Raw genomic sequence first — 27,697 nt, forward strand, 5'->3', positions numbered from 1 at the left:
ATTTTCCCAACAAACTGGGTTGCCAAAGGACCAGAAGTAACAAAGCAGTGACCAGAGGCTTCAGGCCACCGCCATGGGGATGGAACGCGCAGAGAAGGTAGGAGCCGCTAACGCTTGTCTGCAGGAGAAGCCGGTGTCCTCGAACCCAGAAGGACTGCCTGATGTCACCAGGTGTAGCCCATGTGCATTACACAGGAAAGCGTTCCGAGGCTGACAAAAAAGCTGTCGAGCGTCGAAACGCGTCCCTGTGTAATGTGCATGGGCTACACCTGGTGACGTTCGAGCGCCAGCACCATCCACTTCTCCTGCAGACCAGCGTTGGCGGCTCCTACCTTCTCTGCACAGTCCATCTTCATGGCAGTGGCCAAGCGCCCAGAGGCGATTCAGTTCGCATGTGTTGCGCTTTAGAAGTCTCTCTCTCTCAAGCCGGGAGTCTCTGGTCCCTGCTCTGCTACTTCTGGTCCTTTGGCAGCCCAGTTTGTGAAATGCTCAGCACATAAACCTTTTATGGGGCCGCACAATAAGGGCCAAAGGGGCCACTCAATGTTTACCGCAGAATAAGGGCCAAGGGGGCTGCACAATAATTACCGCAGAATAAGGGCCAAGGGGGGCGCACAATAAGTGCCAAAGGGGCCAGAAGATAAGGGCCAAAGGGACCGCACAATTGGGGCCACACAATAAGTGCCAAAGGGGCCAGAGGATAAGGACCAAAGGGACCACACAATAAGTGCCAAAGGGGCTGCTTAATAATTACCGCAGAATAAGGGCCAAGGGGGCCGCACAATAGGGGCCAGAGGATAAGGGCCAAAGGGGCTGCACAATGAGTGCCAAAGGGGCCGCTCAATAATTACCCCAGAATAAGGGCCCAGAGGATAAGGGCCAAAGGGGCTGCAGATTAAGTGCCAAACGGGCCGCTCAATAATTACCCCAGAATAAGGGCCAAAGGGGCTGCTCAATAATTACCGCAGAATAAGGGCCAAGGGGGCCGCACAATAAGTGCCAAAGGGGCCAGAAGATAAGGGCCAAAGGGACCGCACAATTGGGGCCACATAATAAGTGCCAAAGGGACCACACAATAAGTGCCAAAGGGGGCACACAATAAGTGCCAAAGGGGCCGCTTAATAATTACCGCAGAATAAGGGCCAAGGGGGCCGCACAATAGGGGCCAGAAGATAAGGGCCAAAGGGGCTGCACAATGAGTGCCAAAGGGGCCGCTCAATAATTACCCCAGAATAAGGGCCAAAGGGGCCGCAGAATAAGTGCCAAAGGGGCTGCTCAATAATTACCCCAGAATAAGGGTTAAAGGGGCTGCTCAATAATTACCCCAGAATAAGGGCCAAAGGGGCCGCAGAATAATTGCAAAAGAGGTCATACAAGAAGTGCCAAAGGGGCTGCACAAGAAGTCCCAAAGGGCCACAGAGGCACCAGGGATCTGAGGAATTAGTGACAACGATAATGAAGTGTTGCACTGAAGATCAGCCAGCAGAGGGCGCACATTGACAACAAAAGCAGGGGGTACTATTTCTTTGCCTTGTTGCTTCCTATGGGGTGATCAATAAAATATTTATTACCTGTTCAGTGCCGGCAGGAATTCTGCACAGCCCACCCTTCAATGCTCTATATGTCCCCTTCTTGTGATATAAACATTTTGCTTAACAATCCAAATCCAGATGTCTGTCCTGCTTAATGTATCAGGACTGTAAAGACTCTGACCCAATGAGCTTTCAATTAGTCCTTCACCACACCTAAGTATTTAGGAATGGCTGAAATCATTACATTGGCAAGGGACATCTACAGAGTTAAGAGGAGGATGGATGGGAGGGTGGGATTTCGCTAGTTTTTGGGGGGGGGGGGGCGTTGGGGAGGTATGAGGGATTTCGGGGAGGGACCATAAGCAGCTTGCTATTAATATTGGATCTGAAATCCTCAAACTGATTGCTTTGTCCCCTCTGAGTCTCTCCTAGTTTGTCTTCAGCGGACGTCCTGCCCGGTCACCATGTCCACCGCACACAGGCTGGTTCTGGTTCTGGGAGGAGCCGGCACTGTTGGATCCGGAATAGTGAAGTGTCTCCTGGAAAAAGGTAATAATTGGGAATCGGGTTATTTGTTCTGTTCAGGTGATGGCGCTAATCTGAGAATGGTCAGCAGGGGTGACCCCTGAGCCTTGTCTGTATGTTATGTTATGATCCAATCCCAACTTGGTGATGGGAAGAGGTGGGAGGTGTAGAGCCGAGGTTACAAAGACGCCGTTACCCTTCCTTACCCATCCTTGCCCTTCCTTGCCCTTCCTTACCCATCCTTGCCCTTCCTTACCCATCCTTGCCCTTCCTTACCCATCCTTGCCCTTCTTTCCTTTATCCCACAAACAACTTGTATACAAAAATATATAATTTCATACACCTACAGACACCTACAGACACCTACAGACCTCTACAGACCTCTACAGACCTCTACAGACTTCTACAGACCTCTACAGACACCTACAGACACCTACAGACCTCTACAGACACCTACAGACCTCTACAGACCTCTACAGACCTCTACAGACTTCTACAGACACCTACATACACCTACAGACCTCTACATACACCTACAGACCTCTACAGACACATACAGACCTCTACAGACTTCTACAGACCTCCACAGACACCTACAGACCTCTACATCCACCTACAGACACCTACAGACTTCTACAGACACCTACAGACCTCTACATCCACCTACAGACACCTACATCCACCTACATACACCTACAGACCTCTACAGACACCTACATACACCTACATCCACCTACAGACTTCTACAGACCTCTACAGACCTCCACAGACACCTACAGACCTCTACATCCACCTACAGACTTCTACAGACACCTACAGACCTCTACATCCACCTACAGACACCTACAGACCTCTACAGACACCTACATACACCTACAGACCTCTACATCTACCTACAGACCTCTACATTCACCTACAGACCTCTACATCCACCTGCAGACCTCTACATACACCTATATACACCTAAAACACCAGCACAAATGATAGTACAGCTGTGCTCCCTATAGCCTCATACATCTGGGGGGTAGAATGAGAAGTGGAGATCTACAGCTCATTGATTGCTTTAGGCAAACTTTAGAACTTTTCCTTAATACTAATCTGTGGAAGTGGGATTTGCAGGAATTCATAGGATGCAATGAAGTGCAATGGAGGCAGCTAAAAGGGACACCAACTTATGTAGGGGGACAGTCGTGTAAGGACCAGGGACAGATGTGATGTAAGTCCAGAGGAAGGGGGGGGGGGGGGGGTTCTTGGTGCACATCCATGGAATTATATTTAAGATTTACCAGAATTTACAAGGTGCAAAAAAGTTCAATGTCCCCAACTAAAGAGACCCCTAAATATGTGGAGGGACAATTGTGTAAGGACCAGGGACAGATAGTGATGTGAGTCCCGAGGAAGGAAGGTGGGTGGTTTGGGGGGGGGGGGGGGTCTTGGTGCACATAAAGATAATTATTTTTAAGAATTATTTTTAAGTATCGACAAGGTGCAATAAAATGCAATGGATATAAAAGGCACACATACATATGTAGAGGGACGGTAGTGTAAGGACAAGGGACGGAGAATAATGTAAGGCAGAAGGGAGGGGGGCTGGGGGGGTCTTAGGGCATATACATGGAATTGTATTTAATATTCACAAGAATTTACAGAATGAAATAAAGTTTAATGGACACAACTAAAAGGGATACATACATATGTAGGGGGACAATTGTGTAAGGACTAGGGACAGAGAGTGATGTGAGTCCAGAGGAAGGAAGGAAGGTGGGTGGCTGGTTTGGGGTGGGGTGGGGGGGAGGGGGGTTTAGTGCACATAAATAAAATTATATTTATAATTTTTTTTTTTGAAAATCTTTTTTATTTTATATGCAACAGCACATAGACATACAAAACGTACAACAGCACCGCCAACAGCAGGCGTAGAACCCAACAAGGACCCGCGCAGGGGTCAAAAGGTAGCAGTACAGATCCAAGGCATGTTAGCGAATTAGTGACCACCCCAATAAACCAACATCAATAAGGCGGTCCAGCTCATGCTCCAGGGGCAGGATGCTAGTGGACAGGCTCACCTCAGTCGTTATGCCACCAGGGGACGGCTCAGCAAGGCCTCAAGCATCGCTACCAGAAAGCATAGGAGTCACCTAATCTGCTGCCGCAGTGGAGGGCTCAGCCAACCATTTAGACCAGACTCTGTCATGTTTTTTCGGACAACCTCTGTGTGCATAGGTATCTCTGTATAACGGGATCACATTATTAACCAGTGTTTTCCATAGACCCAATGAGGGAGGGGCCCTACGTTTCCAGCACAGGACGATGGACTTCCTGGCATAGAACAGCAAGAGACCCAATAGGGTTCTCTCAGCCACCCTGGGCACCAGGTCCTCCACCAGTCCCAGCAGGCATATTTGTGGGGATGGAACAATAGAGATGCTTAGCAATTCATTCACCTCTAGAACGATTTGTGACCAAAAGGCTGTTATGACCGGGCAGGACCAGAAGATATGGATGTAGTCCCCTTGAGCATGGTCACAACGCCAGCACTCCGGGGAGAGGGAAGACCTCATCCGGTGCACCCGGGCGGGAGTGAGGTATGCTCTGTGGACGATCTTGTATTGAATGAGGCGATCCCTCAGGGAGACCAGTATTTTAAACGGGAAGTCCCATATATCCACCCAGTCCTCAGAGTCTAACTCCGGAACATCCTGGCTCCATTGCTGACGGAGCTTGGACAACTCAGGTGAAGAGACCCGGAGGAGATGAGCATATAACACAGAGGCGGGTTTGTTAGCACAGTCGAAGCGTAAAATCCGCTCCAAGTCAGACTGCTTATATTTATAATTTAGAAGAATTTGCAAGCTGCACTAAACTGCATATGAAACAAAAAAAAACAAATGTGTATAAAGGACAGATCTAGACGGACAGTTGAGGAAAGAAGGACACAGAGGGGTTTATTTATCAAAGTTGGGGGGGATCAGGCTCACTTCTGCATACCAACCAATCAGCTTCCAGGTATTATTGCCAAAGCTTAATTGAAGAAGCTGAAGATAGAAGCTGATTGGCTCCCATGCAGAGCTGCACCAGATTCTGAGTGCTCCAGTTTTAGTAAATCTCCCCCCAGAGAGTGATCGGAGTCCAGAGGAAGGTAAGTGGGGGGGGGGGGTGGATGTCTTGATGCATAAAAATGTTATTAATTGCAATAAGTCCAGTGAGCGGCAGGTGGGGGTTGTCTTCAGCAGACATAGAATTAGATTGAGTGCAATAAATTGCAATTGAAAGGTGTCTAGACAGACAGGGAAGAGATCTAAATGGACAGTTGAGGAAGGAGAAGGGACACCGAGTGATCTGAGAAGGCAGGTAAGAGATATCTTGATGCACAAAAATGTCATTATCTTTACATAGATGGAGAGAGGGGCAGGAGGGTGACGTCTTCATCAACAGAAATAGAAATGTTGTTGAGCAGGGCTTTTATTGGGATTCCCATTAAATTGCAATGGAAACAGTTACATGGGACTGATCTGGATGGACAGTTCAGGAAGGGACACCGAGTGATCGGAGTCCAGAGGTGGGAGGAGATGTCTTTACGCACAAAAATGGGTTTAATTGACATAAATCAAGAGAAAGGCAGGCGGGTGACGTCTTCATGAAATAAAATTATTCTTGAGATTCTCAGGCATACAAAGGGTGCAATAATTTGGGAACAACGGATCTAGATGGACATTTGAGGAAAGAAGAGGGACGCCGAGTGATCGGAGTCCAGAGGAAGGCGGGGGGGATGTCTTGATGCACACAAATGGTATTCATTTATATACACTGAGGAGAAAATGGCAGTTGGATGAAGTCCTCATGGGTGGACATGGAATTCTACCTGAGGGTGCAATGAATAGAAATGGAAACAGTTGAAGGGGACAGATCTAGATAGACAGTTGTGGAAGGGTGAGGGACACAGACTGACGTTCATTAGAAGGCAGAGGGGGGGGGGGATTTGCTAAACACATACAAATGGAATTAATTGGGAGGATATTAGTGATGAGGAAAGGTTGTGACCTCTGAACTTATTCTCTCTGGAGAAGAGATGGGGGAGGGGAGAGGATTTCACAAATACCGGACTGGTGACCCCACAATAGGGAGAAAAGTTTTCAGCGGAAGGGAGTTTAATAAGACATTAAAATTAGAAGAAAAGAGGTTTAACCTTAAGCTGCTTAGAGGGTTCTTTACTGTAAGAGCGGAAAGGATGTGGAATTCCCTTCCACAGGCGGTGGTCTCAGCGGGGGGAGGGGCATAGATGGTTTCAAGAAACTATTAGATAATCACCTGAATGACCACAACATACAGAGATATATACAATGTAATACTGACATAGAATCAGGGGTCAAGTCCTGGGGAAAAAAGTGTGGGAACTCCCACCCAAGATCCACTCCCCCACCAACAAAAAAAAAATTATAAGCTCATATGCTAAATTACTAAACCGCAATATCTCCTGGGAGCTTCTGTCATTGTTCCCAGGAGACATTGCGGCATCGAGAAAGTGACGGAATACCCGCACACTACCTGATGAATCCATATACAGGAAGCGGCCAGTAACATAAAGGATTACTAAGGTTCGTTTGCCCCTGACAGTGACTCGAGCTGGGCATCGCCGCTTAGTGAAGGATTGGCTCGGGCGGCTCGGGTGCTCTAGTCCTGCAAAGGGAACTGCGTTCCTGCTGTGAAAAAAGTGCAGGAACTCCGTTCCCACGCGTTCCCGCAGGACTTGAGCCCTGCATAGAATCACACACAGAGGATGGACTTGTGTCCTCAAAATAAGTTCCAGATCTCGGGGAACTCCTGCTAATTCCTTGGGGGTCAGTGGGAAGAATTCCCCTTTTCCCAGCGGTGGTCAGAATTCCATTCTTAGACAGGTGAAAGGATCGTTGGTGTCATGCAGCTGGCTCTGCTAAGTGACATTGGCCCCCGGAACTCCGCAGGCGCCATTATGGGAGGTCACCCTGCCACTGTTCATGGAACCCCCACAGCAGGCTCTGGAGGGAGCGGCTGCTCTAGATGGACAGTTGTGGATGAAAGTCCAGAGGAAGGAGTTGCAGGAACACGCATCCAGTAAATGGGATTGTGGGAATTTTTGTGTCGCAGGGTTCCAGGTCGCTGTGATTTCCAGAGAAAATTCCCGTCTGGAGAAGCTGAGGAATTTTGTACCCGTACAGTACAGAGAACACCTGCACACCATGGTCGGAGACGTGGGTAAGAGGGAGAAGGGGAATCCCACTTCATGTATTATGCTGTGTGTCTGTGCATATATAATATGTATGTGTACAGTATCTGACAAAAGTAAGTACACCCCTCAGTGACATTTGTGTAAATCTTTTCTTGTCTCTTTTCATGTGACAACATTGAAGAAATGACACTTTGCCAATGTTGTGTAGTGAGTGTACAGCTTGTATAACAGTGTAAATTGGCCGTCCCCTCAAAATAACTCAACAGTAGCAGAGCCCAGAGTGGCTGTGTGGTGGAGTAGCAGAGCCCCCATGTGGCTGCGTGGTGGAGTAGCAGAGTGGCTGCGTGGTGGAGTAGCAGAGTGGCTGCGTGGTGGAGTAGCAGAGTGGCTGCGTGGTGGAGTAGCAGAGTGGCTGCGTGGTGGAGTAGCAGAGCCCCCATGTGGCTGTGTAGTGAAGTAGCAGAGTAACTGTGTGGTGGAGTAGCAGAGCCCCCATGTGGCTGTGTAGTGAAGTAGCAGAGTGACTGTGTGGTGGAGTAGCAGAGCCCCCATGTGACTGTGTGGTGGAGTAGTAGAGCCCCCATGTGGCTGTGTGGTGGAGTAGCAGAGTGGCTGTGTGGTGGAGTAGCAGAGCCCCATGTGGCTGCGTGGTGGAGTAGCAGAGCCCCCATGTGGCTGTGTGGTGAAGTAGCAGAGTGGCTGTGTGGTGGAGTAGTAGAGCCCCCATGTGGCTGTATGGTGGAGTAGCAGAGCCCCCATGTGGCTGTGTGGTGGAGTAGTAGAGCCCCCATGTGGCTGTATGGTGGAGTAGCAGAGCCCCCATGTGGCTGTGTGGTGGAGTAGCAGAGTGGCTGTATGGTGGAGTAGCAGAGCCCTGTGGCGGTGTCTGACCCTTTGTGTTGTGTGCAGGTTCTGAGGAGGGGGCGCAGGAGGCGGCAGACGCTCTCGCCAGTCGCGTTGGGAAGGTGACCGATGTGGTCTCATCGCTGGGGTTCAGCTGGTGGCAGGGCGGTCCGCCCCACACACAGTCACTTCAGGAGCTGCAGAAGGTACGAATGTCTTCTATGATGCTACATTTTATTTTTCTTGCTCTGATGAGAAATAGAATGAAATGAATTTTGTTACAAAGTCGAGTTCATTTCCCTCCAACAACCCAATACATTCCATGGGGTAGCTGGTAGATGAAAGCTACTTGATTGTCTTAATTGTCCAATAGAAGGTCACGAAAAATGACTCGGGGGCCCCGTTCACACCTGAGCGACACTCCCCCTCTGCATTTTGTAGCGCCACCCTTCATTTTCAATGGGCCTCCTTCCGCTCCAAAAATGCACCAAAGAAGCTCATGTACTAAATGTTGGCACTGCGCCAGGAACATTTGTCATTGCGTGTTTTGCCGCGATTTTTGTGCATTTTGTAAAACGACAATTGCACCAAAATCGCACAGCGTTTGGGGTGCCAGTAAGAAATCAAGGCACCGCAAGAATGTTGAACTTTTTGCTGTGATTCTGGAATTGCACAATTCTGCCTGCGATTCCACTCGGGGGTTCGCAGGACCCAAACGTGGAGCTGCTACATGGATGTGACGGTATCAGTGGGAGGAGGGGAGGGTGCTACATGGATGTGACTGTATCAGTGGGAGGAGGGGAGGGTGCTACATGGATGTGACGGTATCAATGGGAGGAGGGGAGGGTGCTACATGGATGTGACGGTATCAGTGGGAGGAGGGGAGGGTGCTACATGGATGTGACGGTATCAATGGGAGGAGGGGAGGGTGCTACATGGATGTGACGGTATCAATGGGAGGAGGGGAGGGTGCTACATGGATGTGACGGTATCAATGGGAGGAGGGGAGGGTGCTACATGGATGTGACGGTATCAATGGGAGGAGGGGAGGGTGCTACATGGATGTGAAGGTATCAATGGGAGGAGGGGAGGGTGCTACATGGATGTGAAGGTATCAATGGGAGGAGGGGAGGGTGCTACATGGATGTGACGGTATCAATGGGAGGAGGGGAGGGTGCTACATGGATGTGACGATATCAATGGGAGGAGGGGAGGGTCTCCTAAGAAGAGAACCTGTCACTTTGCCCCGGATGAGTTGTATTGCCCACATTTCAGGGGCAGGAACCCGTCTAGTGCTCATGTCTCTCCCCTTTCTCCTTCTCTGTAGGTGATGGACATTCTCCTCCTCAGCACATTCACCTCCTGGAAGGCCTTCTTCCCATTGGTGAAGGACGATCCCAATGGAACCTACACATTCATCACAGGTAGGGTCCCCTGTGGGGGGGGGGGGGTTCTAGAATCAACAGTCCCTCCAATTGGGGGACAGTTGGGAGTAATGCTAAGAGGTCAGTCACAAGGTCCAAGCTAATGGGGCATACAGTGCCTTGAAAAAGGCAGCTTCCAGATTTCCCCATCAGATCTCTGTATTGTGCACAGCATTGGTCATTGCCCAGGCTTTACACTTTGTGTTTTCTCCACCACAGGTGGCGCTGGCGAGCGCCTGTTGATGCCCGGTACCGGGTTCCTCACTTTAGGAGCGGCGGGGGCTCTGGCTTTTTCCCAGGTGGTGCGGGAGGAGTATCCGGATATTCCATGCAAACTAAATGAGGTTTGTAACGCATTGTAAAAAAGGCTTTTTCACTTGTGCAGCAGGGATGGTGGTAAAAAAAAGGTGGCAGAGCTGTGGTTTTAACGCCCCTGCCCACAGCCAACCAAATGCTAAACCGCCTGGCAGAGACCTCATTGGTTGCCAGAGGAAAGCACGCCCTCCTTACATTGGTGGCCAGAGGAAAGCATGCTCTCCTTACATTGGTGGCCAGAGGAAAGCATGCTTTCCTTACATTGGTGGCCAGAGGAAATCATGCTCCCCTTACATTGGTGGCCAGAGGAAAGAATGCCCCCCCTTGCATTGGTGGCCAGAGGAAAGAATGCCCCCCCTTTCATTGGTGGCCAGAGGAAAGAATGCCCCCCCTTACATTGGTGGCCAGAGGAAAGAATGCCCCCCCTTACATTGGTGGCCAGAGGAAAGAATGCCCCTCTTACATTGGTGGCCAGAGGAAAGAATGCCCCCCTTACATTGGTGGCCAGAGGAAAGAATGCCCCCCTTACATTGGTGGTCAGAGGAAAGCACGCTCTCCCTACATTGGTGGCCAGAGGAAAGCACGCTCTCCTTACATTGGTGGCCAGAGGAAAGCACGCTCTCCTTACATTGGTGGCCAGAGGAAAGCACGCTCTCCTTACGTTGGTGGCCAGAGGAAAGCACGCTCCCCTTACATTGGTGGCCAGAGGAAAGCACGCTCTCCTTACATTGGTGGCCAGAGGAAAGCATGCTCTCCTTACATTGGTGGTCAGTGGAAAGCATGCTCTCCTTACATTGGTGGACTGAGGAAAGCACGCTCTCCTTACATTGGTGGCCAGAAGAAAGAATGCTCTCCTTACATTGGTGGACTGAGGAAAGCACGCTCTCCTTACATTGGTGGCCAGAGGAAAGCACGCTCTCCTTACATTGGTGGCCAGAGGAAAGCATGCTCTCCTTACATTGGTGGACTGAGGAAAGCACGCTCTCCTTACATTGGTGGTCAGTGGAAAGCACGCTCTCCTTACATTGGTGGTCAGTGGAAAGCACGCTCTCCTTACATTGGTGGCCAGAGGAAAGCACGCTCTCCTTACATTGGTGGACTGAGGAAAGCATGCTCTCCTTACATTGGTGGACTGAGGAAAGCACGCTCTCCTTACATTGGTGGCCAGAGGAAAGCATGCTCTCCTTACATTGTTGGCCAGAGGAAAGCATGCTCCCCTTACATTGGTGGCCAGAGCAAAGCATGCTCTCCTTACATTGGTGGCCAGAAGAAAGAATGCTCTCCTTACATTGGTGGACTGAGGAAAGCATGCTCTCCTTACATTGGTGGCCAGAGGAAAGCATGCTCTCCTTACATTGGTGGCCAGAGGAAAGCACGCTCTCCTTACATTGGTGGCCAGAGGAAAGCATGCTCTCCTTACATTGGTGGCCAGAGGAAAGCATGCTCTCCTTACATTGGTGGACTGAGGAAATCACGCTCTCCTTACATTGGTGGCCAGAGGAAAGCACGCTCTCCTTACATTGGTGGCCAGAGGAAAGCATGCTCTCCTTACATTGGTGGCCAGAGGAAAGCATGCTCTCCTTACATTGGTGGCCAGAGGAAAGCATGCTCTCCTTACATTGGTGGCCAGAGGAAAGCATGCTCTCCTTACATTGGTGGCCAGAGGAAAGCACGCTCTCCTTACATTGGTGGCCAGAGGAAAGCATGCTCTCCTTACATTGGTGGCCAGAGGAAAGCATGCTCTCCTTACATTGGTGGTCAGTGGAAAGCACGCTCTCCTTACATTGGTGGCCAGAGGAAAGCATGCTCTCCTTACATTGGTGGCCAGAGGAAAGCACGCTCTCCTTACATTGGTGGACTGAGGAAAGCACGCTCTCCTTACGTTGGTGGTCAGTGGAAAGCACGCTCTCCTTACATTGGTGGCCAGAGGAAAGCACGCTCTCCTTACATTGGTGGCCAGAGGAAAGCACGCTCTCCTTACATTGGTGGCCAGAGGAAAGCACGCTCTCCTTACATTGGTGGCCAGAGGAAAGCACGCTCTCCTTACATTGGTGGCCAGAGGAAAGCACACTCTCCTTACGTTGGTGGCCAGAGGAGAATACCGGTAGGTTTGCCACCTCATCTCTTTGAACCAGAACACATATGAATTACACGGGTTCTGAGGCTAATTGAATGCAGATAAAGCACTAAATGAGTTGAATAACCACTGTAATCAGCCACAGAACCTGAGTAATTCATATGTGTTCCTGTTTAAAGGGATGAGGTGGCCACCCTAGGTCCCGGCCACTTTGGCATTGTTCTGTGTGGCCTTCGTTAAGGTAGATTATTCTTCTGTCGGAGGTTGTGAATATTTTATTTTTTTTGAAGGTCAAGATCAACATGGGAGTGGCCCTTCCGGAACGCCTCGGCCCCGGCTACGTGAGCCACCTGGAGGTGGGGGAGGCAGTTGCCTCGTTGGTGGAGAAGAGACGAGTGTCGCATACTGTGTTGTGCGCCAATTCCACCACCGACCTCAAGACTCTTATCTTAGAGGGGAAGCTCTGAGCACCGGGACACTTTTCCTCCTACCACCTGATTCTAATTCCTGGCGTACCGTGACCCCCCCCCCCCCCCCCCTCCATCCACTGCTACATTGTCTATAAATCTCATCACTTCACATCCTGCCCAGATCACAGAGGGCCAATTCAGAGCCCCAAACAAGTCCCACCAGCCCACCACCCTCCACCTGCTTCAGACCACCAGCGTTCAGCATCACTGACCAACCACAGTACCGAAATATCCCAAGAAAAGGAAGTATATTGCGAGATACCAAGAGCGTCACATTGTCCATCACCACCGCGCAGTGGATGGAGAAAACCTACACAAGGGGACTATGAAAGACGACATTCGGAACATTCTGTTGAAGGAGACAGGAGGACTGACTGAACTTTGTACAAGTTTGGGGACGGGGAGGAGAACCCCTAAAGTATTGTTGTTGACCCACCAGCAACTTCTATGCATGCCTTGTCTTAAAGGGGTTGTCCACATTTTACTAAAGATTGACAGTTGTGTTCGCTCCTGAAAGGAAGAGGCGATGTTGACCCGCTCTATTGTCGCTGACCCTGGCAATGGCACCGCTATGCCTTGGCACCCAAGCTGATGGAAGTGAGTCACCTGACTTGCGTTCAAGGTCTGGGGCATATGCATTTGCCATCCTACAACTTACAATTTTTTTAATGGGGTGCAGCAACATGCCAAGGGTCTGTTTTCTCTTAGACAAGAAGTGTATTAGAGCCTTTGGGGTGGATTTACTAAAACTGGAGAGTGCAAAATCTGGTGCAGCGGTGTATGGCAACTAATCAGCTTCTTCAATAAATCTTTAAAGCGGAGGTTCACCCTAAAAACCAACAATGTACCATCTAAACCAGCATACTAGCGTCAGCAACAGTATGCCTTTTTTTTTTTTTTGAGCTGTACTTACTGTTTAATCCGTCACTTTAGTTTCAGACTCCCGCGGGGAATAGGCATTCCTATGAAGAGGGGAACATGATTGACGGCCGGCTATGGCGCGTCACGCCTTCCGAAAAATAGCCGGAGTAGGACTCGGCTCTTCACGGCGCTATACGGCGCCTGCGCACAGACTAGGAGCTGACTGCGCAGGCGCTGTATAGATCCGAGTCCTATTTCAGCTATTTTCGGAACGCGTGACGCGCCATAGCCGGCCGTCAATCATGTTCCCCTCTTCATAGGAACGCCTAATAAATAAAGGCATACTGTAGCTGACGCTAGTATGCTGGAATGGATGGTAGACCAAGAATTTTTTTTTTTTTTTAGGGTGAACCCCCGCTTTAACCACTTGTCTACCGGGCACCCCCCCTTTCCTGCCCAGGCCAATTTTCAGCTTTCAGCGCTCTCACATTTTAAATGACAATTACTCAGTTGTGTAACACTGTATCCATATGAAATTGTTATATTTTTTATCACGCAAACAGAGCTTTCTTTTGGTGGTATTTAATCACTGCAGGGTTTGTATTATTTTTTGCACAAAAAAAAAATGAAAAAGACTGAAAATCTCGACAAAAACAAAAAACAATTTCATAGTTTGAAAAAGAAATAGAGGAGTATGGGATTATTATGGTGCCAGCAGATAGAACCCAAAACATAATAAATATATAAAAATAAAAAAGATTTATTAATTACAAAGAGATAAAAAAGTCGGTCCAAACATATAAGCAGTACAATAAGAACGTGGGAGCAAACATCACAGTACAGGCCAATGGTCAGGTCTTCCCGACTAGTTTCGCCAAACCTTTGGCTTCATCAGGGGATTTGTGACATGACCAGCTCAGTGAGTGGCTCTGAAGGAGTGAAACAGAAATTATTTATCAAAGTCCTTTAAATACATATGCATAATATTTCACATAAAATTTGACATGTGTCGTTTGGCTGGAAAATATGGCGGAGCAACAAAGGCCAAGGGGCCACAATAGGGCCCATAAAAAACCCAGACCCCCACATAAAGACACCCACATAGTGCAATTAAGCACTAACACCCCTGTGGGGTAGAAAATGAATAGAAAACCTAGAATCATTTTTTTCTACCACTAATTACCTACAGTTTCATAGTTTGTTATAAAATGTTGAAAACCGTAAATTTTTCTCCTTCACTGATGGGCACTGATCGGTGGCACTGGTGGGCATTGGTAGGTGGCACTGATGATGAGGCACTGGTGGGCATTGATTGGCAGCACTGATGGGCATTGGTAGGTGGCACTGATGATGAGGCACTGGTGGGCATTGATTGGCAGCACTGGTGGGCATTGATTGGCAGCACTGGTGGGCATTGATAGGTGGCACTGGTGGGCACAGATGAAGAAGCCCTGCGGCTCTGTGTGTGAGGGGACCGATCTCCCTCTGACAGAAGCCAGTGATCAGCGTTTATCTTCCCAACATGCTGTCACCATGAGGGGGGAATAAAAATGATTACCAATCTTCTGTTTACATCACGTGATTAGCTGTCATTGGCTGAAAGCTGATCACGTGGTAAGGAGCCGGGATCAGCCCCTACTTCCAATCTGTGATCAGCCGGGTCTCATCGTGATCACTTGGTGATGACAGAGCGCGCCCCGTGCACGGGAGGACGTCTATTGACCCACACTGTAGCATCATTCAGCTATAGCACGGGCGGGAGGTGGTTAATCAAAACAAAAAAAATGGAAGCCGATTGGCTACCATGCACAGCCGCATCAGATTTTGCACACCACAACAGGTTTAGTAATTCAACCCCCTTAGGAATCGGTTCACACTGCTGCGACAGCGACTTTTCCCTGCAACTTCCTTTCCAACTAGGATGCGATTTAGGAGTCTGTCTGTACAAAGGCTGGAATCGTACCCAAGTCTGACCAAATAGTACAGAAACCTTTTCTGAAGACGAGTGACTTGTGTAGGATCAGTTGAGACCTCATAAGAAAACATTGAATTGGACATGTCATGTGACTTGGGGGGGGGCTGTCTCAAAAGTCGGATCGCAGCGATGTGAACCAAGCCTCATATCTGACATCAGAGAGAGGAGAGTAAGGCCGCGACCCATACACGTGTCCAATTCTGAACGATTTGTTTCTTTGAATAATCGTGTGATCTCCGACCAGTGGTGGGGCCGCAGCAACCGCCGATTATCATCATTTGGCCATCAAATTTGAGTGATCGGGCGTGTTGGAAATTTTCAGAAAAATTTACGAATTTCTAATCAACAATGGGAGAATGGTGCGAGAAATATAATGAAAAGAATGGCGCATGAGCGGTGACCTGGAAAGAAAAGAAGATTCCCGGGACAATAAATTTACTTTTCCGTAACAGGAGGTGAAATTAAAGGCTTTGTCGGTCGAATTGTTCTAAATCAATGGTGGCGCCATCGGATTACAAAACGCACACATTGTCAATCAACAAATCGTTTGGAATTGGACCCATGTGTGGCCTGGTTGGGGTGCCCGATGATCCCCGAGGTCTGTAGATCTTTAGGAATTAGTGGCCCCTCTACTGTGATAACGAGGAGATCCTACTAAGGAACCAAAGCCAGTAAATTGGACGCCTCTCATTATAAACGCACATTTCTCACATAGCCGATCGATCCCTCTACATTATAACCTCTGAGATCCCAGACTGGACCTCCTTCCCTCCCTCTTCTCTTGCTGGAACTATTTCTGTGTAAAATAAAGAATACAAAATAAAAAACAAGGTTGTGTGTCGTGTGGAATGTGGATGGGAGAGCTGACCTTTGAGAATTACATTTTAGGGTTTTACCCCAAAAAACAAATCATATTTTTTAATTTTGTTGTATTCTTTTCTACAGCCGATCATTCTAGGACAGAAATTCTATTTTTCAAACTGCGGCTCGATTCGCTGTACTTCTGTGGATCAAAGTGCAGGCCGTTCTGCACTTCTGTGACCCATTTTCCCTGTGATCCCTATCCCAGTCCTAGCAGAGGATCCCTAACCCAGTCCTAGCAGAGGATCCCCCCTGTGATCCCTATGCCAGTCCTCTCCTTCCCCCCTGTGATCCCTATCCCAGTCCTAGCAGAGGATCCCCCCCTGTGATCCCTATCCCAATCCTAGCAGAGGACCCCCCCTGTGATCCCTATCCCAGTCCTAGCAGAGGATCCCCCCCTGTGATCCCTATCCCAGTCCTAGCAGAGGATCCCCCCCTGTGATCCCTATCCCAGTCCTAGCAGAGGACACCCCCCCCCCTGTGATCCCTATCCCAGTCCTCTCCTTCCCCCCTGTGATCCCTATCCCAGTCCTAGCAGAGGATCCCCCTGTGATCCCTATCCCAGTCCTAGCAGAGGATCCCCCTGTGATCCCTATGCCAGTCCTCTCCTTCCCCCCTGTGATCCCTAGCCCAGTCCTAGCAGAGGATCCCCCCCTGTGATCCCTATCCCAATCCTAGCAGAGAACCCCCCCTGTGATCCCTATCCCAGTCCTAGCAGAGGATCCCCCCCTGTGATCCCTATCCCAGTCCTAGCAGAGGATCCCCCCCTGTGATCCCTATCCCAGTCCTAGCAGAGGACACCCCCCCCCTGTGATCCCTATCCCAGGCCTCTCCTTCCCCCCTGTGATCCCTATCCCAGTAGAGGATCCCCCCCTTTGATTCTTATCCCAGTCCTAGCAGAGGACTTTAAACCCTTTATTCGGCTGATAGCGAGGGATAAAAGCACCCCACTAGCGTCCAAAAAGCGCTTTACCGCTACTGCACCCGCCGCCCCAGTGTGAAAGCGGCCTTATAGAAGCCAAAGCCCCCCGGGTGACACGGGCCTAGGAATTGCGTCTTTTTGTTTCTAGTTCTTCAGGAGACGTCATTGGCCAGACGTTCGTCTTTTCTGTAAAATGCGATTGTTCCAAAAATGGCGAATAATAAAGACGCCGCTCATTTTTAGGGAATCTCAGAAAATATAAATACATTTTTAAATGTTTCAAGATGTCCCCCGAGATTTCACAATAGACGGCGTTCCGTTTATAATATTCGTGTTCTGAATAGTTGGCGGTTTTCCCGCCATGAAGAACGCGTTTTCCATCGTCCTTCCCAACGCTTCACAAAAACACGCCAAAACGATTTTATCAAATTCTTTATTGAAAATAACTTAATCACAAAAATAATAAACCTTCATCTCTCCTGTCATGTAGTCTGTGCTGCCCCAAGCGTCTCCCCCCGGCATGCTGAGCCTTGTAGTTCCACCAGAACTAGAGAGCCACAGGCTGCTTATTCCTTCATCTCTCCTCTCATGTAGTCTGTGCTGCCCCAAGCGTCTCCCCCCGGCATGCTGAGCCTTGTAGTTCCACCAGAACTAGAGAGCCACAGGCTGCTTAAACCTTCATCTCTCCTCTCATGTAGTCTGTGCTGCCCCAAGCGTCTCCCCCCGGCATGCTGAGCCTTGTAAGGGCGGCCATACAGGGCGTGATACAGCAGAATCCAGCATTGGCTGCAATGACAACCCCCCTCCCTCTTCTCACAGCAACAGAGCTGAGGCTGTCAATCACAGGCTGTGTGCTGGAGCTCTCTCCACTGTCACCATTTATCTCTTGGTGTCAGGAAAACTTGTCAGAAGTGACTCATGCAGATAGAGGAAGGAGGCAGCAGACAGAAATGACACTTAGTGCTCTGGACTGAGACAAGTACACACTATAGAGGGGAAGATCAGATGGGGGGGGGGGGGAGATCTGATGGGGGGGGAGGAGGAGAAGATCAGATGGGGGGAGGAAGGGAGGAGAAGATCAGATGGGGGGGGGGAGAAGATCAGATGTGGGGGGGAGAAGATCAGATGAGGGGGGGGGGGAAGATCAGAGGGGGGGGGGGGGAGAAGATCAGATGGGGGGGGGAGATCAGATGTGGGGGGGGGGGAGGAGAAGATCAGATGAGGGGGGGGGAGAAGATCAGATGGGGGGGGAGAAGATCAGATGGGGGGGGGGGGAGAAGATCAGATGGGGGGGGGGAGATCAGATGTGGGGGGGGGAGGAGAAGATCAGATGAGGGGGGGGAGAAGATCAGATGGGGGGGGGAGAAGATCAGATGGGGGGGGGAGATCAGATGGGGGGGGGAGAAGATCAGATGGGGGGGAGAGAAGATCAGATGGGGGGGGGGGAGAGAAGATCAGATGGGGGGGGGAGAGAAGATCAGATGGGGGGGGGGGGGAGAGAAGATCAGATGGGGGGGGGGAGATCAGATGGGGGGGGGAGGAGATCAGATGGGGGGGGGAGAGAAGATCAGATGGGGGGGGGGGGAGAAGATCAGATGGGGGGGGGGGAAGATCAGATGGGGGGGGGAGAAGATCAGATGGGGGGGGGGGAGAAGATCAGATGGGGGGGGGAGAGAAGATCAGATGGGGGGGGGGAAGATCAGATGGGGGGGGGGGAGGAGATCAGATGGGGGGGGGGGAGATCAGATGGGGGGGGGGAGATCAGATGTGGGGGGGGGGAGGAGAAGATCAGATGGGGGGGAGATCAGATGTGGGGGGGGGGAGGAGAAGATCAGATGAGGGGGGGAGAAGATCAGATGGGGGGGGAGAAGATCAGATGGGGGGGGGAGATCAGATGTGGGTGGGGGAGGAGAAGATCAGATGAGGGGGGGGGGAGAAGATCAGATGGGGGGGGGAGAAGATCAGATGGGGGGGAGAAGATCAGATGGGGGGGGGGGGGAGATCAGATGTGGGTGGGGGAGGAGAAGATCAGATGAGGGGGGGGGGAGAAGATCAGATGGGGGGGGGAGAAGATCAGATGGGGGGGGAGAAGATCAGATGGGGGGGGGAGATCAGATGTGGGTGGGGGAGGAGAAGATCAGATGGGGGGGGGAGAGAAGATCAGATGGGGGGGGAAGATCAGATGGGGGGGGAGATCAGATGGGGGTGGGGGAGGAGAAGATCAGATGGGGGGGGGGGAGAGAAGATCAGATGGGGGGGGAAGATCAGATGGGGGGGGGAGGAGATCAGATGGGGGAGATCAGATGGGGGGGGAGGAGATCAGATGGGGGAGATCAGATGGGGGGGGAGGAGATCAGATGGGGGAGATCAGATGGGGGGGGGAGGAGATCAGATGGGTACAACACACAGAGGGAGAAGCGCTCCCATGTAGGGCCCGGGGATACAACAGCCCTGCATTCCCCTTTCTATGGCCACCCTGAGAGGCTCCCCCCGTCTCTCTGTCGGGGTCCAGCAATTGGCATTTATATAAAAACTCAAGCGGTCACGATAAGTAGTCTGATAGCCGACCTCCTCCTGAAAATACCGGCTGTCTGGCCCTTACGCGGAACATTTTCACTTCAATACATCCGAATCAGAAAGTCATAGTAAAGTCAGACTATTCTGGTTTAGGTCAAAGTCAGAGGGTCACCAGCACAGCCAGGCAACTAGCATTTTCAGGAGAGGAAGTGCCAATGACAGGTTTCCTTTAATAATCTCACCAGCATTTCCACAGGATAATTCACATTAAAAATTCAGATTTAGAGAAAGCATCGACCAGTAACAATAGAAGGTCTTCAGCCCCGCCCAGTGCATACAATAAAATCTACATGTGGACGCCTGACCGTCGGACACCGAATTTCAAAACTCGGCGCGGGAACGACGGCCATACTTAACATAGGATACCCCTCACATAGCAGGGATAACTATACGCCGGAAAAAGCCGAACGCAAACGACGTAAAAAAAAATGCGCCGGGCGGTCGTTCGTTTCTGAATCGGCGGAAATCCTCATTTGCATATTCGTCGCGTAAAAAAAACGAAACGCCACCTAGCGGCCGGCCTGGAATTGCAGCCCAAGATCCGACGGTGTAAGTTACTTACACCTGTCGGATCTTAGGGATATCTATGCGGAACCTGATTTTCTGAATCAGTCGCATAGATACGACCGACGGAACTCAGAGATACGACCGACGGAACTCAGAGATACGACCGACAGAACTCAGAGATACGACGGCGTATCTCTATCTGAATCTGCCCCAATGTGTTTGGCTGGAGTTCTCCTTTACATTGCCTTCGAAGCTCCTCCTCCTCCTAGACACCAATAGGCATCTTTCATGAATATCGGGGGAGGGGGGGGGTATACTGTCAGGGGGTATAAAACTGAGCAACAGGTATGCCTGGGGCCTCCGCCGTGTAACAGTTCCATGCATAGCGCACCGCATGCGGATACAATGATTGTCTGGGATTTAGTGGTCGCAGCTTTGTCAGGTCGCACCTCAAAGTCGAGCGAGGGCATCGCCTTTTTTTGCGCATATTTTGAGCTATTTTTATATCAGCAGATTATAAGAAAATATTGAAAATTACTTTTAAAAATAACCTTACCATGTTAAAGCTTATTAACCACTTAAGGACCGGCTCCTGTACATTTACGTCGGCAGAATGGCACAGGCAAATCAACGTAAATATACGTCCCTTTAAATTTACCGCCGCTAGCGGCGAGCACGCTCCCCTGCCGTGAGCACCGTAATTGTGCCTGTGGCGCCCCCTCCGGACTCCGTGTCCACCGGTGTCCCACGATTGTGTGTCACGGAGAGGCAGAACGGGGGGATGCCTATGTAAACAAGAATCTCCCTGTTCTGCCCTGTGACAAAGACACTGATCCATGTAATAGGGAGCAGTGATCGCTGTCGTGTCACAGTAAGCCCCGCCCCCCCTACAGTTATAATCACTCCATAGGACACACGTAACCCCTTCCTAGCCCCCTAGTGGTTAACCCCTTCACTGCCAGCGTCATTTACACAGTAATCAATGCATTTTTATAGCACTGATCGCTGTATAAATGTGAATGGTCCCAAAATAGCGTTAAAAGTGTCCGCCATTAAAAAAAATAGGGACAGCTAGAAGGAATATTATTCCTCCCATCTAACATAATTCAGCAGCACCCCTAATAATATTATAGGGATGGGCTCAGGCGTGTTTCGGATCGATCCCGCCAGGAAGCCGGCACTGCACACCTCCAATCATAGGCAGCGTGTATGTTCAGCTGCGGGCTGGTAAATGCCTCACTGCCTATGATTGGCGGTGTGTCGCGCCGTCTTCCTGGCGGGATCGCTCAGGTGGGTTGGGACTATGATCCGAGCACGATCCCTATAATATGACCCCCCCATACCTTCCTCCATTACCCACCATGTTGTAACTAGCACACTGAGTTCCTAAAGTGCTCTGGAACTAGTTGCCTACAATGTCCCTCATCCTATAGCGAGTCCAGAACCAGCGGCTCCTCATCAATGCAATGTGACCCTCCGGGACGCAGGAAAAGGTTGTTACAAATGTCCAAAGTGAAGGTGATTGGAGGACTGCGGGGTCAGTTGATCAGATCTACACCCCCCCCCCCCCCCATAGTGTTCACATTAGTGGGGAGAAGATTGACCAGTGTTTGCAGTTGGCGATATTTACATTATAAATAAGGTGCAATATAAGGTTTGGCCCCGCCCTCGGGACGCCTTATAAACATAAAAGCAGCGTATTGGCCCCTCAGATAGCAGGCGGTGATGGGGGGATGGGAAGGGTCTCCAGATAAACCAGCGCACTCTGCAGGGAGGTCAGACAATATCCCTCTTCTCCGATCAGATACCTGAGGAAGAGAAACGCAAAGTCACACTTCTAAACAAGACGCCATCAAGTCCAACAGAAAAATAAGAGCTGGAGAGTATATAGTACAACCTTGGATTGAGAGTAACTTGGTTTGAGAGCGTTCTGCAAGACAAGCTATTTGTTTTTATAAATTTTGCCTTGATATACAAGCGATGTCTTGATATACAAGCGATGTCTTGATATAAGAGTAGCGTCATGTCCCAACCGAGTATAAAAAAGAAGAGAGGAGCCTCCAAGTGTAGCAATATGGTTACATGTAATGAAGGGACAACTTTTAGCAACTTATTGCTACACTTAGGCACCTCTCTTCTCTTTAAGACCCCTTTCACATTAAGGCGTTTTTTAAGTGGTACAGCACTAAAAATAGCGCTGCTTTCCCGCATGAAAAAATCATGCCCTGCAGGCAGGGGCGGACTGACCATTCGGTCATTCGGGCAGTTCCCGAGGGCCCCGGTGGTGGGAGGGCCCGGGCTGGCTCAGTCTGCCCCTGGATGTGCCCACAGTTTATTATGTAAGATTAGGAAAGTTTGTGCACCGCAGAGGTAGTGAGTGATGTCATCCCTGCCTGCAGATGATGAGGCTGTATGAGAGGACTAGGTGCTGGCCAGGATTACAGAGCGATCATGGAGCCATGAGGATTATTGCAATGACAGGCGCTCTGGCCACCTATACCCCTAGGGAATTCAGCAGAGGGGCGGGGCCACAGTATACATCCATGCCGCGGGGGAAAGCCAGTGAGAGAGCTGGAGGCTGGAGAGGGAAGACACAGTGCAGTCATCATGTCGGAGACAGTCACCTGACCTGCCTTGTTGTCTGCAGCAGCAGGTTAGTGTCTGTGATCATCAGCCAGGCTAAGTGTTCCTTCTTCCCCAGTGCCCATCTACCAGGAGCTATTCCCTGACACACGGATATCTGTACACTGAGTGTCCAAGTGTACAGATATATCAGTGTTGTATACAAGGAATAGCTCTCAATATACAGATATCAGTGTCAGGGAAAACAATCAGTGTATAGATGTCAGTGTAACACATAAGGAATAGCACTTGGTGTATAACTGACATCTATACACTGAGTGTTTTCCCTGACACTGATATCTGTATATTGAGAGCTTTTCCTTGTATACAACACTGATATATCTGTACACTTCGACAAAAAGAACCATCAGTGAGAAGAATGTTCCTTACATTGGTGGTCAGCAGAAAGAATGTTCCCTACATTGGTGGTCCCCGGAAAGAATGTTCCTTACATTGGTGGTCAGCAGAAAGAATGTTCCTTACATTGGTGGTCAGCAGAAAGAATGTTCCTTACATTGGTGGTCAGCAGAAAGAATGTTCCTTGCATTGGTGGTCACCAGAAAGAATATTCCTTGCATTGGTGGTCTGTGCGAATAATGTTCCCTACATTGGTGGTCCCCAGAAAGAATGTTCCTTACATTGGTGGTCACCAGAAAAAATTGTTCCTTGCATTGGTGGTCTGTGCGAATAATGTTCCCTACATTGGTGGTCACCAGAAATAATGTTTCTTACATTGGTGGTCACCAGAAATAATGTTTCTTACATAGGTGGTCAGCAGAAAGAATGTTTCTTACATTGGTGGTCAGCAGAAAGAATGTTCCTTGCATTGGTGGTCACCAGAAAAAATTGTTCCTTGCATTGGTGGTCTGTGCGAATAATGTTCCTTACATTGGTGGTCACCAGAAAGAATTTTCCTTGCATTGGTGGTCACCAGAAAGAATGTTCCTTGCATTGGGGGTCAGTGGGAAGAATGTCCCTCAAGGTAACCCCTGGGAGAGCGCTTCTCCTAGGGGGTTATCTGATTGGGGGAGGAGCCGTGAGAACCACGCGGGGACCCCAGAAGACCAGGTTCAGGGCCATTCTGTGCAAAACGAACTGAACAGTGGAGGTAAGTATGACATGTTTGTTATTTTTTTTTTTAAAAAGAGAGCCTTTACAATCACTTTCATTTTGGAAATGTATCGTTGTTGCACTTTCTTTAATATAAGTTTATTTTTCTTTATATTCTATAATTACCATTTTATTTTGAACATAGTGTAGAGAAATTCTGTGACGAACGCATGTAGTGTGGGCAGTACAATATGATTTGTGTGGGTGTGGCTTGAGTACGGGTGGGAACACATGGTCGGGGACAGGGGGCCCCAGGATCTCCTATTGCCCGGGGGCCCCATGAGTTGTCAGTCCGCCCCTGCCTGCAGGCTTCAATGTGAAATCCCGAAGGCTTTCACACTGAAGCGGTGCGGTAGCAGGACCTCTCCAAAAGTCCTGCTAGCCACATCTTTGGAGCGGTAAAGGAGTGGTGTGTTTACCGCTCCTATACCGCGCCTTCCCATTGAAATCAATGGGAAAACGCGGTAATACCGCCCGCAACGCCGCTAGCGGGGGTTAAAACCTCACCGCTAGCGCCCGAATATCGCGGTAAATACGACGGTATAGTGGCACTACAAATAGCGCGGCTATACCGTCACTGCGGCTCCATCGCCAAATGTGAAAGCAGCCTTTTATACTCTGGAGCTCCTGCTGGATTTTTCCTTCTAATCCTCTTGTGGAGGCTTCCATTGGTGGACATTTTATGGTCACACAACCAATCACATCGCTGTAATCTTTTTATATGGACTATAAGGGCTCTTTCACACGGGCAGCCCTTCCAGGTCCACCTGCCAGTTTTTTAGGCAGACCTGACCGTGCGCTCCGTGCTCCTCTAGGGAGCCGCGGATGTCAGTGGTGACATGCCCGCTGACATCCTACCCGCTCCGATCCGCCAATGTGTGACGGAGGAAAAACCTACTTTTCCATCCGTCTGGCGTATCGGATCGGGTGAGCAGGGACAGACAGTCCGTGTTCATCCGATCCCCCATAGGGGAGAGCGGAGAAAAGACAGGGCGGTCCCTGCACAGTGTGTGGGGACGCCCTGTCATCCGCCGGCTCAGCGGGGATCAACGGAGTGATCCCCGTTGAGCAAGCGGAGGTTCACGGGGGGGATCATTACTGATCCGCCCCTCGTGTGAAAGGGGCCTAAAACTGAAGGAATTAAATGGTTGTGGAACGAATCATTTGAGTTTCCATTATTTCTTATGAGGAAATTCACTTTGATATACAAGTGCTTTGGATTACAAGCATGTTTCCGGGACAAATTATCCTCCCAATCCGAGGATTTACTGTAATAGTAAAATAAAAGATTTTTACAAAGAAGAAGAATGGGCAGAAATGTCCCTCTCTAGAGGTGCAAAGCTGGTAGAGACCCCCCCAAAAAGACTTGTAGAGAAAGGGGGTTCTACAAAGTATTGACTCCGGGGGGCGCTATACAAATGCCCCTCCCCCCACACTTTTCACAGATTTATTTGTATCGTTTTCCTTCCACTTCACAATTATGTGACACTTTGAGACAGATTCTCAGAGCGAGTACGCCGGAGTATCTACTGATACGCCGGCGTACTTTCAAATTACCCGCGTCGCATCTTTAGTTTGAATCCTCAAACCAAGATACGACGGCTTCTGGCTTCGATCCGACAGGCGTACGCCTTCGGATCGTAGCTGCAATACTTCGGCGCCCGCTGGGTGGAGTTCGCGTCGTTTTCCGCGTCGGGTATGCTAATTAGCTTTTTCCATCGATCCACGAACGTACGCGCGGCCGTCACATTCTCTTACGTCGTCTGTAGTCGTCTTTTTCCGGCGTATAGTTAAAGCTGCTATTTTGCGGCGTATAGATAGACTTGCCATGTTAAGTATGGCCGTCGTTCCCGCGTCGAATTTTAATTTATTTATTTTTTGCGCAAGTCGTCCGTGAATAGGAAAGGACGTAACTCACGTCGAAGTTCAAAAAAGGACATCAGTGCAACGTCATTTCGCGCAAAGCACGGCGGGAAATTTCAAAACGAAGCAAGCGCATTTCAATTGGCGTGGGGACGCGCTTCATTTAAATGAACCACGCCCCCAACCCACCCAATTTCAAATACGCCGCCAGAAAAACACTACGCCGCCGTAACTTACGGCGGGATTTCGCTGTGGATTCGAAATTCCGCCAGGTAAGATACGGCGGCGTAGCGCATCACTGATACGCTGCGTCAGGGCAATTCTATGTGAATCTGACTAATATGTGTTGGTCTCTCACATAAAATCCCAATAAAATACATTTACATTTTTGGCTGTAACGTGAGAACATGTGGGGAATTTCAAGGGGTATGAATACTTTTTGATGGCACTGTATATAGAGGGGTATGAATACTTTTTCAAGGCTCTGTCTCTGCGGGTAACTTCAGAGAATTTTACCCTCATTAGTAAAGGCAGTACTGTATGTATATATATATATAAAGTTCCCAGCAAATAGAACTAGGGAGACCAGACAGCAGATGTGGTGGGAAGGTGGGGGGAGGGGGGGGCGCGGAAGTTAAGTGGCCGGACGGAATGGAGGGAGACGCCAGTCGGCGGCACATTGCGCTCAGGGAAATCTCGGCAGACAATAAAACTGTCACAACAGCGACGTGTCAGCCGGGCAGATAAAAGCGAGTGACATTACAAGGCCAGAGCGCTCGGCGTTTATTAATTATCGGCGGGGCGGAATCCGTGACACTCACATAACCTGTCATATTAAAGTAGATGGCGGGGCGGGGGAGGCGGGCGGCGCGGGGGAAGTGTACTCACCCCTCGTAGATGAACTCCTCCAGCGCGGCGCACTCCGACACCAAGTGGGACATGCCGCTTCTCAGGATCACAAAGGCCAAGATGGGCAACAGGTCATCCGCGCCGCTGGAAAAGGTCAAAGAGAAAACGCGGTGAGCAGCCAATCGGAGACAATCAACTTACAAAGAATCTTTATTAACTCTAAAAAAGTAACTCCACTTTTATAGAGAAAAAGAAAACCCCTCCCCCTCTGGGTGATCTCTGTACATCGCGGGGAATAAACCCCTCCCCCTCGGGGTGATAGGATGCATTAAGGTGAAAAAACACGAAGGTTTTCAACCCCTTTAACATATAGAGGGGTGAACAAGGGGTTAAACGCGTACCTAACAATGTGCGCTGATTTTACGAATAGATCTCTTTGTTTCTTATCCCTGCCAGGGATGAAAAACAGAGAGGTCATTCGCTCTGTACAGAGCGCTGTGTTGATTGTCAACACAGAGCTCTGAGCTGCGATTGGTCACAGCTGATCAGCAGGTTGTGGCTGTAAATAATTGGCCAGGACTTTCTGACAGACTCCCACAGCGGGTGATGTGCGCCCTAAACCCAGACGTAGGCAACGATGTACGGGTAACATCACTTTGCCTTTACCAGCCGCAGTACATGGTGGGCGGTCAGGAAGTGGTTAAAGCTCGACGCGTTCGGGATCTGCTTACTCTGCGACCTCATCTTTTATTTTTTCAAATGGTGCATTTTGTGCCCTAAATGGCCTAGTCATGAAGGGGGTAAAATCTTCCAGGTGGCAAGTGGTTAAAGTAGATCAGCTTTATCGGTGTCACATTGGGGGATGGAAGCTTTTTTATTTTCCTGGTTTAGGACAACTCAGCTGCAACAGGTTTATGGGGAGTCACCAGCAGCAAACATTCCCACACATCAGTTTCTGCCGGAGACACAAAGACACAAAGACCCCACAAAAGTAAAAAACTCTTTCTGGGGGGGGGGGGGGGGTCCCTCCAGACTACGAGGCTTTGTGTTATCAGACAGTTGTAGCGAGGACTGCTGCTCAGGGGGATTTTCTGTCCCATGGCGGGAGGTGCACTTAGGAATCCCTTTGTGTCCGAGTTCTGGGGTCGCGACATTTCT

General features: G+C 49.8%; 2 protein-coding genes across 3 annotated transcripts in view; one reads left to right on the forward strand and one right to left on the reverse strand.

Annotated features, from left to right (window-relative positions):
• Window positions 1-1,887: 1,887 nt before the first annotated feature.
• On the forward strand, window positions 1,888-12,459 carry LOC120917981. Its single transcript, XM_040329636.1, has 6 exons — window positions 1,888-2,081; window positions 7,182-7,289; window positions 8,173-8,312; window positions 9,434-9,530; window positions 9,750-9,874; window positions 12,213-12,459. Exons 1-6 carry the CDS (start codon window positions 1,997-1,999, stop codon window positions 12,387-12,389), a joined length of 732 nt encoding a protein of 243 aa, XP_040185570.1. The 5' UTR covers window positions 1,888-1,996; the 3' UTR covers window positions 12,390-12,459.
• Window positions 12,460-21,648: 9,189 nt separating this feature from the next.
• Window positions 21,649-27,697, reverse strand: part of VPS9D1 (VPS9 domain containing 1) — a 40,496-nt gene continuing 34,447 nt past the window's right edge. For both annotated transcript variants that reach the window (XM_040329637.1, XM_040329638.1), the window contains exons 14-15: window positions 26,579-26,683; window positions 21,649-21,903 (exon numbers count right to left, since the gene is read on the reverse strand). In XM_040329637.1, coding sequence (XP_040185571.1) covers window positions 21,804-21,903; window positions 26,579-26,683 — 205 coding nt within the window. In that variant the 3' untranslated portion in view covers window positions 21,649-21,803. The remainder of the gene's footprint in view (window positions 21,904-26,578; window positions 26,684-27,697) is intronic.

Source organism: Rana temporaria, chromosome 11, assembly GCF_905171775.1.
Source record: "Rana temporaria chromosome 11, aRanTem1.1, whole genome shotgun sequence".
Lineage (NCBI taxonomy): Eukaryota > Metazoa > Chordata > Amphibia > Anura > Ranidae > Rana > Rana temporaria.

Coding starts and splice junctions, on each gene's coding strand:
- LOC120917981 (XM_040329636.1), top strand. CDS start 1,997: ATGTCCACCGCACACAGGCTGGTTCTGGTTCTGGGAGGAGCCGGCACT. Junction 2,082..7,181: donor GAAGTGTCTCCTGGAAAAAG/GTAATAATTGGG, acceptor TTTGTGTCGCAG/GGTTCCAGGTCGCTGTGATT. Junction 7,290..8,172: donor CACCATGGTCGGAGACGTGG/GTAAGAGGGAGA, acceptor TGTTGTGTGCAG/GTTCTGAGGAGGGGGCGCAG.